Genomic DNA, 14,479 nt, shown 5'->3' with positions numbered 1-14,479 from the left:
CCACACCACTTAGCGACCGAGTTGCCAGTCCCAACCATGATAACTGGGACTGTCAACTTATGATGGCAGTTGCAGCAGTCCCAGTTGCTGTTGTTAGGCAAATTCTGCACAATTGTGGCATCCCATAGTCACTTGATTGCCGTTTGTGATTTCCTGTCAGCTTTCCCATTGACTTTGTTTGTTGGAAGCTGACGGTGAAGGTCACAAAGAGAGATCACATGACTATGGGATGCTGTGACATCATAATTGTGAACCAGATGCCAAGTACCTGAATCACAGCCATGTGGCTGTGGGGAACACTGTAATGGTCACAGCTACAAGAATCTGTTGTAAATCCCCTTTGTTCAGTGCCATAACTTCAAACAGTTGCTAAATCTAAAAATTAACAGCCTTATTCTCTAGCCATCTCTTTAATGCTTTCCCTGGTTCTAATCAGTTGGTTGCAGTCACTTGGGATGACAACAAGAATTTTTCAGATGTGTGTTTGTGTTTGTGTGTGTGTGTTGTGTGTGTGTGTGTGTGTGTGTGTGTGTGTGTGTGTGTGTATCATGATCATGGAGTCCCTGCTTTAGCAAATATGCCAATCTCTCAGCCCAGACAGGTTTTAAAGTAAGGAATTAAAAGCTTGCACTCCCCTGCCTTCTGTATTTCTGTCTGGAGATGCAGTGGCTACAAACATTTCTTGGCCAGGGAACTGGTTACTAAGTAAAGCTGCATGTAATCCTTAGTCACACCAGAGCAGACATTTGAAAACATTCCTATTCTAGAAGCTTCTTTGTTATAATCTGGAATTAATAAAAAGTAAAGGAAAAATCCTTCAGATAAAAGGGTTGTCCTTTTAAATATCTTTAAGTTCTGTAGGCCAAACCATAAATTTCTTTTTGTCTTAGAGGCAAAACAATAATTTTAGCAAAGCCCTATTACAGTCTCTGGATCCCCCACAATTTCTCTGTGCACCATTTTAAAAGTATCAATGAACAAGTCCATCCATTCCTGCCGCTCATGTCCAGTGGCAAACTTGGCTTTTTCGGCGGTATAGGCCAAGGTGGCCACCAGTTGGGTATACATGCTGGGGTCCTGGATCTCCCTCGTGGAGTTCAGGAGCTGGGCGATCATGGGTTTGGTGCTGGGCAAAGTTATCTCGACCTCCACAGGGCGGAAAGTAACTGGGTACCTCCCATCTGCAAGTGAGTGTCAAAAGAATATTTTCAGGGCTATACTCTGATTTCAGATCCTGCTGGTTTCATACATTGATGCTAGTGTTGATCCAGTGAGTCCCTGTATAATAACTTCCCTAAAGCCCCCTATGCTATTGTTTGTCAGGGCCATAAAGAAGTTCTTTTATATCTTCCAAGGCATTTTAAAATATCTCTAGTGCTTTTGAAACTTCATATTGTATTATTCTGATGCTGGCTTTAATGTGCTGCATTTATGATTCCTTTGAGGTAACGCAGTTATTGGGACATTTAAAAGTTAACAAGAAAAAATAAATACTTTAAAGTAGCCATAATTAGTACTATTATTCAAACGTGAGCACTACATAGAGATATTTAGCCAGAAATCCAAATAGGCAGTGGTGTTAGTCTGTTACAGCACACACAGTGAAGAATGTTGTAGTTCCTTAAAGATTAACAAAAGAGTGATGGCCAGTGGGGGGATTCAGCTGGTTCGCACCGGTTCGACAGAACCGATACCTAATTTTTCTTGAGTTCAGAGAACCAGCTCCTGAATGGCCAGACTAGTGTGCATTCACGTGCCTCCAATCCCCTTGCTTGCTGCAAAGCCAGATTGGAGTCCTTGGGCCACTCCTTCCAGCCCATTTTGGAGCTGGTCCAAAAGTGAAGGGAATGGTTCCCACCTCACCCGATCGCTGTGGGGCTTCTTTTCCAAACCTCTGCACAGGCTCTGGACAAAACTGAAAAAGCAGCAACAAGAGCAAAGAGCTGTTCAAAGGAGGAGGAAGAAGAAGAAAGTGGGAGAAGTCACTACTGAGCAAGCGAGGCGCGACAGGGGTCAGGGTGTGGTAGGCTTGGCTGTGGGGGCACTTTGGCACGGTAAGTGGTTGTGGGGTGCATGGAGAAGCTCCTTCGTCCCCCACCTGCCTCATTGCAGCGTCCCCACCCCCCCTGCAGAGAACCAGTTGTTAAATTATTTGAATCCCACCACTGGTGATGGCATTCCGTGGACCACAGTAAATGGACTCTAGCCCAAAAGCACTCATGTCACAGGTAGGCAACATGGTGTCTATTGATGCTAGGCTGCCTACAAGACCCTTTAAGAGTCCAGCAGATCCTCAATTTATAGTAAATTACAGAAAGTTTAGGTTCAGTTCAGCTTGGTTTGATTTTTACCACAGACGTGTTAATATTGATGTGTTGTTGTATGTCTTTTTAGTTACTGTATACTACAGAGAGTCTACATGTTTATGACAGGTATTAATATGGTGAGTAAAAAAGGCTGAAAATGTGCTTGTTTTTAGGAAGGAAAAAAATCTCACCCAGTACAAAGCCCAACTGGCAATACAACACATTTTTCTCAGTATCAATTGAAAAGCACTAATTCACTTAACATCCTTCTCTCTACTTTTCATTCAGGCAAGGTTTTGATCAGGCTATATTTGTCCTCTGCCCAGAATGCTTTCTACAGAACCCATACTTGTTTTGACCATACAGTGCTGAATCTCTTGATCCAGATGGGGCGCAACTTATCTTTTCCCACTGATGCCCCATCAATTTTGTTCTATTCATTGCAAAGAGATGGAGATCCAGTACTTTAGTACTAAACTGACTACAGTATGTACAAGTTCTATCATTCCTTTAAATGAAGACATGAAGGAAATTGTTTTGTGCCCTCTTACAGTCTTTGAAACAATTATTCTTGAATAAAGGAAACTAGCAAAGGAGCAATATCAATGATTTATGGTGTATTATTAAAAGTTTCTGGAATGCAAACTCCAACTTTGAATATCTAGGGCAGGGGTGTCAAACTCAATTTCATTGAGGGCCGCATCAGCATTGCGGTTGCTCTCAGGGGGCCGGGTGGGCATGGCCTGGGTGGGCATGGCCTACTGGGTGGGTGTGGCTGGAGTGTGTATGGCCTACTGGGTGGGCGTGGCCAACTCTACATCATTCGCATCAAGGGTGCCTATGGGGGCCTGGGCAGGTGTGGGACAGATCTGAGGGTCTCTGGGCCGGGGCCAAGGCAGTGGGGGCCGTTCCCTCACTGTTTCCAGGATGGCTTCGCGGGCTGCATGAAACCACTTTGCGGGCCGGATCTGGCCCCCGGGCCTTGTGTTTGACATGTCTGATCTAGGGAAATGGGAGCTTAGAAAATATACATCATAGTCGATAAAAGGTGGAACACTTTCAGAGGCAGCAATGGTAAGACCTGTCTCTGGAAAGATTAGGAAAAGTTCACTGGAATTCAGACAATAAAGATATCATATCCCATTTTTAAAGCAATAATTTTAAGGACAGTAATTAGGCATTGTTGAAGAGATATGACAAAATTGGAACAATATTAGCTTGCATTGCCCAAGAATCCAAGAACTTTGAAAATGTATTTTAAGCATATACATACAGTAAGATCGATATACCGTCTACTCTACAAGATCAGAATTTATGAGAGGAGAATGTGAAATCAAAGTCATGGTTAGATTTATACTAAAAATACCGAGAATGGAAGGACCTGTATTCCAGCTTTAAATCTTTGCTACTCCAAATTATTAGAAATAACTGCACTGGAAAAGGTTTTGCTCATAGAACATAAACTGTAGGATAGTAAGCAAAATAACTCTTTTAAACTAATTCTGGAAAAAAAATCACTGCTAAACACTGAAAAGCAATTCAAAGACATTTGTTCTAAACAGTGGTAAGCAATTTGTGAGTGAAGTTGAATTATCATTTTGAAGGAAAGAGTTAAAGAGGTCATACATCAATCCAGTATTAATATCTTTTTATTTAATATTTTTTATTATTTATTTATTTATTATTTATTTATTTTTATTCTAATTTGCTGATAGCTATGTAATTTTAATGTCTATATTAATAAATAAGAAACTATTTTATTGAACTTGGAGCCTTGGTGGAGCAGTGGGCTAATGCCTCCTTAAGTAACACCAGCTGCCTGCAATTAGTGCAGGTTCGCATCCCACCAGGCTCAAGGTTGACTCAGCCTTCCATCCTTCCGAGGTAGGTAAAATGAGGACCCAGATTGTTGGGGGCAATTAAGCTGACTTTGTAATAATGCCGCTTGGGGTGTGTGTGAAAGCCCTAATAAGCAGGCATATACATAGAATGAAGGCTATTGCTAAGCACATTGATTTGTGCTTTAAATTGTAAGCCGCCCTGAGTCTTCGGAGAAGGGCGGGATATAAATGGGATTAAAATAAAAATACAAAATAAAAAAACTTAAAAAAGAACCGAATAACACACATTTTCTTTTTGTGGTACAATAAGTAAGTACAGAAAATTACAATGTGGAAAATTACAATGTTTTTAATGAAACTATAATGAACTATGGGAAAATTGCTATCTTTTAATTTTCATCTATCGGTTTGAAGGAAGCTATGCAATTTCTAAATCAACATTTGGAAGTTTCTTCCTCATTAATGTTGTTGGGAAAGAGAGACAGAGGAAGAATCACATTGAAATAAAGATTCCTTTGGTGTTACCCAGCAGTGCAAAGGAGACCTCAATCAAGGTATTCTGCTGGGTGGATCCCACAGGGCATTAGTTAATGACATTAGGAGGGAATTTTTGGATGGATGGATGAAGTTAAAACGGAATTCACACTAGAAATGCTGCAAATAAAGAATCAATCAAAACTTTTCCTACATATGGTACCATACTCTCTAACACACAATATTTACAAATTGGGAGCCCTTATGATTTAGGAAAAATAAATGGTAACATTTTACCTACATAGATTAGTGCGTCACTTGTCTGGAAAGAATGGACTTAAGTCACCCATGCACTAGTGATATCCAAGTCAGAATCTGTAGCCAGTGCATGAAGGAGTCATACAGATATTGCTGGAAATTAAAAATTTACTCATATGATACATACATTGCCCAGTTGCAATAGTTAGCAACGTGTCTCTGAATATAAATTAGAATGTATTTTGCACTTAGAAGCAATGAATGCTTGTGTTTAATTGCTCACACCAGCATTACATCTGTATCACTCTGTATCTGTATCAACTACCTGCAGTAGAGGTACTTCTGTTTCTGAAACCAATCAGAATGGTGAGTTGTGAGAGAAAGGGCCTTTTCTGCACATTTCTAGAACATAATACCAATTTAAAATATTAAGCCCCATCATTATCCTCATTGCTTAGGAGCTGCATTTTATGGAACTACCTTGGAAGATGTCATGTTTATGTAGACTAATTTAGCTACTAATGTAGTAAGGCACAAAAGGATGACATATTTAATGTTATACCAACAAGAGAGAAATGAACAACACAATATAAAAGTGTCTGAGGAATTTCCTGAAATATCAGAAATTTGTCCTAAACTTTAGAGCCCTGAGCTATTTTATATGCATTGAACAAGTATTCAGTTTCTGCATTATGGTTATGGATTAGAATTGGCAGCATCAGGATTTAATCAGTTTCAAACGTGCCAAAACATAATACACCAGTATTTGATCACTGATGTTTAATGGCAAATTCCCCAAGTGCTTCTTTTAGGATCTTTACTTTCTCGTGGTTAGTCTCTGGGCCAAGATTAGGTTGCTAATCTGAAACGGACATGTTAGAACAGGTTTTTATGCTTTGAGAAACTACTGTTTCAGAAGACTTGAGATTTTTACAACATTTCCATAAAGCAGAATAGCTATAATATAAAAATATACCTACCTGTAAAAATAAACATTAGGAAGGAATAATATTTAGAAATAATGTAAAAATATGAGTTAGAATGTCCATTCTTTGTTTAGGTCAGAATTCTTTTACATACTATAGTGAATTGAGGTGGAAGGGGAAAGAGGATCATAGTTCAGTTTTGTTTTACCTGTTTGGCAGGGCAGTTCAGGGCAGACAATCTGAGGATCTGAAAAAAAGTAAAAAAACACTCGATGGAAATCATTCAGATCACATTTGTATACATATCAACAATTAGGCAGGATATTGAAAATATTAAGTTTTAAACTAATGCAACCAAGAGAAGCTAATTAATCCTTTTTCTTGGGCCAAAATGATCTTCCATGCAATGACATGTTGGCCTAGGAACTTTTCCCCCTTTGGCATTAAAGTGAAGCAAAGGGACTAAAAGAACATTCCATCATTAACAACAAATAAACTGAATCTCATTTTCATTTAGGATGATAGCCTAATCAAGAGTCAGTGTAGAAATGGCATTCAGACTCACTCTATGATTGGCAGTGACTACATTGATCAGTCTTTGAAAACTGTCCTTTAAGCAATAGCAATAGCACTTAGACCTATATACCACTTTATAGTGCCTTACAGCTGTCTCTAAGCGATTTACAATGTTAGCATAGAGTCAACCTTGAGCTGCTCAGAATCGAACTACTGGAGTGAGCAGTGAGTCAGCCTGCAGTACTGCATTCTAACCGCTGCACCACCATAGCTCTTTAGACTCTTAAGGCTCATTAAGATTTTACTACCATATTGGGTACAAAATATGGTGAGGCTGTGCTTTGTGCTATACAGGCCTTTCTAATTAAACTGCATTAGCAAACACACTTTTCTTCATAGTGAACTATAAATGCAGTTGGGTATGAATGTTACTTTATTGAAACAATGCAATTTTCTCCCAATCAATCTTGCACATAAACTATGATTTAAACTTTCAGTCATTACTTGAAAAAGAAAGCCTTGCCGCTGGAACAGAGCATTCCCTACTGTCCATTCCTTCCAACTCTGAATATCACTAGACCTTGACAATTGCTACTTTTTAAAATGGGGTGCCATGAACAATGTTTAGTCTAAATATATGAAAAGACATGCCATATTACTTTCTTGCAATTAGCCTTAGCAAAGCTTGCATTGACTGACCTGGACAGAGTTCAAACTCTATTTTGTCAAGAAACTCTTCAGCCACCAAATCAGTGAACACTTTCATTCTTTGGACTCTATCTTGGTCATTACACGCAATTGCTTTCAGAGTCTCTGATTCTTCATCTACATTGAACATGTCTCCAATCCCAATGGCATTGACCACAACATTTCCATCACAGAGGGCTTGCAAATTTGAGTCTTTATCTCGAGGGTCATGACGTCCATCAGTCACTACCACAGCAAATACCCGGGCTTTATCTCTCCGGCTTTCTTTGATGAGTGTTTCGTAGGCAAACTGAAGTGCAGAGGGAGTCCAGGTGCCCCCTGCAATCCATTCCAGTTTCTTCACTGCTTCTTTGAAACTGGAGAGTGAGTCAATGCGCTTATCATTGAGCTGGATGGCTTCAAAGGTGCCCTTATGACTGTACTGTACCACTCCAACACGGGCACCTGCCAGGAAAATAAACTTGGTCATAATTCCTAAATTTTGATATTCTATTTCCCCTTCATCACCCCCAGCCTGTGAGTGGAGATTCACATATGTACCGAGCCAATGATTTGAAATCATTTTCAGGGATAAGTAATACAGTTATTGTAAAAAATATTCAGAAAAAGTATCATTTCTGATCTTTAGAGAAAGGGCTGGTCTTGGTTCCCAAGTCAAATAACAATTGACACAGACATAATGTCACATCCCAAGTGGCAGCCACAAAGATGTCAGTTGCCATTGATATTGCCCTCTAGAACAGACCTAACAGGACATTTTGGATCTCCTTTGTATTGATGAATGACACCACTGGAGGCTCTTCTATGGTATCATCCTTTCCTTAAGAGCAGCACTAATGAAGTAGAAAACCAACTATTCCAATAAAGCCTCCAATGCAGATAAAGGTTGATCAGAACAGGCTGTAGGTATGTTAAAGAAATCTAGGTCCAAATACAGATTTTTGTATATACAGTATCTTTTAAAAAAATTAGACCAGTGTGGAATACTTGTGGGTCAAGACAGCAAATTTTTGCAGTAGTGATGTGGATCAGATATTGCTTCCTATGTAACAATTCATTAGTGGCTGAAAAAATGTATGTCGTCATATACAGTAGGTATCGGAGACCCTTACAGCTATGGAGAATATTCAGCTGTAAGAAGAAATCATCAGTCACTGACCTGTCTCTGATTTTGGATCTTTGGCAATGGACCCTAGCCTGCTCACCACATTGATAACAAAATTCTTCTCCAGGGAGAAATTGGTATAGCCAATACTCTCTGAACTGTCTATGACGAAGACAATGTCCAATGGACCACACCGCTTCTCACAATCTATGGAAACAGAAGACAAAATAATCAGAACCTGTGCCAGGAAACGAGCCCAGGACCACCACAACAATGCACTGCAAATAACTGAGGAGTATTTTAAAGTAGGGAACCTCCTGAAGCCTGTTTGAACACTACACATGTGAACAAACCAGGGCTAACATTTTGAGTGGTTGCACACATCATGCTAAACTAGCTTTCCACAACCTGGCATTCTCTAAATATGTTGGACTACTCCTCTATTCTCCCAAGCCAACAGGACCAATCAGAATGGTGAGAGATAGTGATGCAAGGGCACTAGAATGCAAAAAGGTGGAAAGTCGAGCAATACCATAGATTATCCAGACCACGTGTCCCCAGAGAAAACTGCTTCTAAACTGTCCCTTCCTACCTAGTCTGAAGCTTGGCATTTGGAAGCTTAAACTTCTGGTTTAGCTAAATGCCAGATAGCATTAAATAAGCAGCTTGATCAGCCACTGTTAGTTCAGAGTGAATAATGATGTCAATTCAGACCCTAGAAAAAATAGTAAAAGTACATTATTTCGCTTCCAAATGCATCCTTTCTAAATTAAATGAGATGGAAATGGTAAATTGGCAAGAGTCCGCTGGAGTTGGTGGCCAATAATTTTAAACAAACAAACAAAATAAATAAACAATATCCTTCTGGCTTATTTCCCACATTAGGCACGCATACATGGTAAGTGTGACTATTTCTGCCTACTTGCAATGAATTAAAAACAAATCTACTGCTTAGAGTCATCTATAATTCTGCAAATCATTTTGATGTAAGAGTTACTAGTCTACCCTAAACTGTCCAAAATTAGCCTAGCCATCAAATAACTGAAGAACACCTTGATACGATGGCAACTTTTCCCTATTAAAATGGTATAATTTTCCCCTTCTCAGAGAACCCTTCTGCTCTAAATGAAGATCATGCAAAGACTCCGAACAAACCACAGCAGCCACAGGTCTCTCTGATGTAGGTCATCACATCGCAGTCCTATCAACAATAACAACAGCAACAATTATGTACGCAAGATATACACGGACACCAGTAGATTATTATAAACATTATACAGTAATGTGCATTCCAATGTTCTATTATTGCAACACCACAAGCCCCCAAATATCTGCCCGTACTCTTCAAAATATGATCAGAGGGTATATGCATTAAGGTATATATGAAACAAAATCAGTATCTGTTTATAATTTCTATTATGCCAGACAGTGTGAAGCAGCATTTGCTGTGCTTTTTCATAGCTCACAACAAATTACCACCGATACTAGAAAGGCAGCAAAGTTACCAAAGTGAGTATGTAGCATAAGAAATGTTCTTGACTTACAGTTAGGCCAGGGTCTCCAGGAGGACCAGGGTCACCCTAGAAAAAAAGAGGATGGAAGCGTTCATCAAATGGAAGTCCACCTTTTTGAGATTTCAGGATGTAAGAAAAGTAATATATCCACTTGCAATATATTTTTAATATTCACTAGCATTTGGAAATATAAGTGTTGCTTTAAATAAGAAAGAGCCTGGCAGGATCAACAGTCACTTGTCTGAGATTAGTGGCTATTGAAAATGAATAAATAAATAAGTAAAATTCTGAAGGAAGAAACTGCAATAAGCCCAGTCCTGATGGGTTGATGGCATGGGTGGTTAGTAGCCATTTATAAATGAAAAACACTGATATCACTAGTCATTATTTCTCCTCACTCTACAAGTTTATACTTGCTGCCTCTTTGGCAGGAAATAAAAAAGTTCCAGAAAAACCCAAGGGGAAAAATTATTCTATTAGGCGACACAAGTGGTAAGTAGAATCAAGGCAGGAGAGCATAGAAAATGTGTCATGGAACGTATAAAAATGTATCATTCAGAGACTTAAGAATGATTGCGAATGGTGTGACAGTTGCTGACTTAGGAAAATATTTGTTTTGAACAAGTGGTTTAAACATAAATTTATTTCCATATACACATAGCAAACAAACAGATTTAAAAGTCTCACTGAATTGATTATTTATCACAAAGGACTGAATGAGGAGCAGTGGCAGATATAAGAGTAATGAGATGGTTCTGATTGAGGGACTGAAGGTGTTTTGATAGAGCCAAAAAGTGGTTCTTAGGAATAAATTATATATAAACAGGAATAGAATGACAGAAATATGACAGGCATGACAGAGTGCTTCTAATGCAACCATTGTGTACAAAGGACAAGGAAATGGGGGAGGGGCTGAGCACAAAACATGCTCTCCATGAAATCCCTCCACTTGGCCAATAAAGAATTCTAACTGTAATTGTAATTTTCCTTCTCCCTTTAAGCTTAGTGTTCCTGAGGTAAGCATTAAATTAAAGAGCCTTGGTGGAGCAGTGGGCTAATGCCTCCTTAAGTGACACCAGCTGCCTGCAATTAGTGCAGGTTCGCATCCCACCAGGCTCAAGGTTGACTCAGCCTTCCATCCTTCCGAGGTAGGTAAAATGAGGACCCAGATTGTTGGGGGCAATAAGCTGACTTTGTAATAATGCCGCTTGGCGGGGGCCAAAAGCCCTAATAAGCAGGCATATACATAGAATGAAGGCTATTGCTAAGCTTGTAAGCCGCCCTGAGTCTTCGGAGAAGGGCGGGATATAAATGGAATTAAAATAAAAAATAAAATAAAATAAATAAATAAAGGAAAAAGGACTCCTCCACCCAGCCTGCTTTTTTCAGCCTACAGAAAGTAATGGATGTAACTTGTGGTGCTGGCAACATCATTGCCAATCTCTCTGCAGAGATGAGGTAAATGGACTGTTGTCAGGGCAGTGGCTTAGAAAGTGACATGCTTTCTTCCCATCCTAGGGACAAAAGCACATTATTGGGGGAGTCAAGGTAGTCACTTCTTTTGCCTCCTGTTTTTCAAATGCCGCACCCCAAGGGAAGTGAGCCATGCAATAATGTCCAACCGGATGCACAATTACAATACCTCGGGTCCAGATTCACCATCTGATCCTCTGGGTCCAGGTGGACCTGGAAGGCCGACATGTCCCTAGAAGGACAGAGTAATGTAGTTAAAGGCAGTGAATGCAGAAGGTTTTACTGAAGAGTACAGAAAATGAATGACAGATCTTTGGAGACAGATAATTGTTTCAAAGAGGGGATTTATAACGCTCTTAGTACAGTATATAGTCATCTCTCTCCCTGCCCCTTCCCTCCTTCTCTCTCTCTCTTTTTCACAGAGAGAGAGACAGAGAGAGACAGAGAGACAGAGAGAGACAGACATCATTTGCAGTCTTTTTAAAAACCCATGTAAGATCATTTCAGCCAGAAGCAGAAATGGAACCAAGAGGGGAACAGGTCCCAACCAGTACAACATTTAAATTAGGTTTTTGAGGTTCTACCTATGATTCATTAAAGAATCCTGAGAAAATTCAACATGCTTCAGATACTATTACCATTGCAGGAAACATGCATGGTACCCCAGAATCTCATATAGTAAACTTCACATCTGTATTTTAATCACAGGCCTGAGAAATCTGGAACCACAAGCTCTTTGGTGTTTAAATCAGAGGTCCCCAACCTTTTGAGCACCAGGGACTGGTTCTGTGGAGAGAGGCTTTTCTGCAGACCAGAGGGGGCAAGGTTTCATGTACTGTCTGCATCCCGTGGATGGGGCTTTGTTTGTTTGCGCAGACCAGTTTCTGGCATGCTGTGGCCCGGTACCAGTCTATGGACTGGGGGTTGGGGGACCCCTGGTTTAAATCTCCTTGTCATAAGTATATGATATGCATATTATCTACATTACAATAATTATAATTGTGTATATTCAATTATATACGAAATGTAAGAGATGTTCTAATTCTTAAGATTACATGGGCAACAGTATAATTTAAAGCCTATGAAAGAAGCTGTAAGTTTATAAAAGACATAAATTTACTATTAAGAAAGATCAGTGTATCATTATCTAAATCCATGATAACCCAAAATGCAGTGGAAGAGCACACAGGAAATGCTTTTTAAATGAGAATCTTAAATTACCCTTCAAATGGTTAAAGTTGTTAAACAGTTTAGAGAATGTAAGATTAAGAGTCTACTTACATCATCGCCTGGCTCTCCTTTTTTCCCTCTAAGTCCTTTTGGACCAAGGTCACCTCTTGCACCCTATCTCAAAAATGGTATAAAGAAGAGATTGTTTTGTATTTTCCTCTATAGCTCACTATTTTTTCCTCAATAATTCATTCTCCTCTATTATTCCTTCAGAAGGAGGGTTCTGCCTGATTCACTTAAGGATTTAAGCAAAATGGGAATAAAAAGAATTTCATGGGAAGAATATCTCAGCAGGGGATGATTTCTGAAAAGTGAAGTCCACACCTCTTAAAGTTGCTGAGTTGAGAAACACTGGTATTAATCTTGTGACTCATTTTTTATCCTACTGGCATCTCAAGAGACCCCAGAACAACTCCACTATGGATGCCACCTATACATTCCTCCTGCCAGTTCTCCTAGCTGCTTCAAGGATCAGTTCCTCAACAAGTGAAAGAAAATAATAGGATATCACCTAATGTCCAATTTATTAGCAAAAGCAAGTACATAGGTATACAGTACCTCTGGGCCTGGCTGACCCTTTTCACCTTTGTCACCCTAGAAAGAGAGAAAAGTGTCTCAATTTTCATTTTGTCTTGCCATAGGTTTGTTCAAATATAAGCAAGTATAAAATTTCATATGGTGATCAATAAATTAATTAAATTCATTGACAGACAAACATAATTTTTGGAAGGCCAAGGGAATCAATCAATTTCCCTTGGTTTCAAAAAAGAATATCTGATGAACAACATTCCAAAAAACTGAATCCATCATAACACATTAAATCACAGTTAATAATCATTGTATAAATCACAGTTGGCTTGGTTCACATAACATATAATGTACCTGTCAGACCTGCCCTAATCAGATCCCTTAGGAAAGAAATGCTTTTGACTCCATTTGATTAAAGCAAAGGGTTTCCGTTGCTAAGAGTGATGGTTGCCGTAAAGTCAAACCAGCTCTGAAATCCCCTGCGCTCGCTGGATATGAAAATAAGGTTTGCCCCTCCATCCTATCCCTCCCCCCATGATCAGGCAGTTTCCAGCCAAACGGAGCTCACCAAGATGTTTTGAGAACTCAGATGTTTGGAGGTAATCTGCTTATTTCTCAGGTTGCCTGGCCATGGGATGCTGGATCCATAATCCAGCTGCTCTGATCCTTCTCACCAGCCTTCCCCCCCACTCCCGATTTCCTATCATGTACACACAAAGCTTTATTGCCCTTTCATCTTTCCTCCTTTCCTTCTTCTCCCCTTCTTTCCCCTTTCAACCTCCCCCTTCTTCTTTTGTTGGCAGGATGCCTGTGAGAGAGGCAGAGCTGACATTATGCCCCCCTTGACAGGGACATTAGTCTTGCAGAAGAAGAAAAAAGAGGGGGGAGGGAGAAATACACAAAAATTCTCAATTAGCAAACAGTTCAGTGCAGCTTATCTGGGTATCGGTCATGGAATTTTTAAAGCAGTTTGGGGCTTTAATATGTTGGGAGTCGACCCATTCAGTTTCTGAGGGGGAAAAGAGTTTTCAGACTACCAAATACTGAGTCCCCCCCCCCCATGTATGTGAGAGTCCAAAATGACTTTCACTTCAAAGTACTGATGTCCCTCGATCATAATGGCATCGGGAGGTGATTGTAATTCGGGATGCAAGGGAGATGTGATATCTGGCTTCAGTAGACTACAGTGATATACTGATTGTATACATCTGAGCATTTTTGGCAGCTCAAGTTCTACAGTTACTGGGTTAATAATCCTCTTGATGGGGAAAGGACCAATATATTTTGGTCCTAATTTTTTTTTGACATTTGCCTAGATTGTAGGAATTTGGTAGAGAGATAGACTGTTTCCCAACTTAAAGTCCTTTGGCTTGATGCCCTTTTATCAGCCTGTTTTTTGTATGCTCCTCTAGCTTCATCGATAACTTTTCTCACCACTGGCCAGTTATTCTGTAACTGGGCAACCCAATCTTTCAGCAATACAGTCAGTGGGGTGGCCTGAAGTATTTTTCAGCTCATTTACTTTACTTGTCCATGATGTGAGCAAAAGAGATGGGAAGAAGCGACTCATTTATTTAGAAAGTATTGGGTGGCAGCAAGG

At 39.7% G+C, this 14,479-nt stretch overlaps 1 protein-coding gene across 1 annotated transcript in view; it reads right to left on the bottom strand.

Moving 5' to 3' along the window:
* The window catches only part of COL6A2 (collagen type VI alpha 2 chain), a 60,507-nt gene that overhangs the window by 8,040 nt on the left and 37,988 nt on the right, over positions 1 to 14,479 (bottom strand). Inside the window, exons 20-27 of the mRNA XM_081312701.1 lie at positions 12,910 to 12,945; positions 12,403 to 12,465; positions 11,291 to 11,353; positions 9,679 to 9,714; positions 9,290 to 9,335; positions 8,189 to 8,341; positions 7,021 to 7,473; positions 6,014 to 6,052 (exon numbers count right to left, since the gene is read on the bottom strand). Of these exons, the coding sequence (XP_081168827.1) occupies positions 6,014 to 6,052; positions 7,021 to 7,473; positions 8,189 to 8,341; positions 9,290 to 9,335; positions 9,679 to 9,714; positions 11,291 to 11,353; positions 12,403 to 12,465; positions 12,910 to 12,945 (889 nt within the window). The remainder of the gene's footprint in view (positions 1 to 6,013; positions 6,053 to 7,020; positions 7,474 to 8,188; positions 8,342 to 9,289; positions 9,336 to 9,678; positions 9,715 to 11,290; positions 11,354 to 12,402; positions 12,466 to 12,909; positions 12,946 to 14,479) is intronic.

The sequence above is a fragment of the Vipera berus genome (genome assembly GCF_964194415.1).
Source record: "Vipera berus genome assembly, chromosome: 1".
Lineage (NCBI taxonomy): Eukaryota > Metazoa > Chordata > Lepidosauria > Squamata > Viperidae > Vipera > Vipera berus.
The sequence above is the reverse complement of the archived record's forward strand: the minus strand, read 5'-3'. Positions and strand labels throughout refer to the sequence as shown.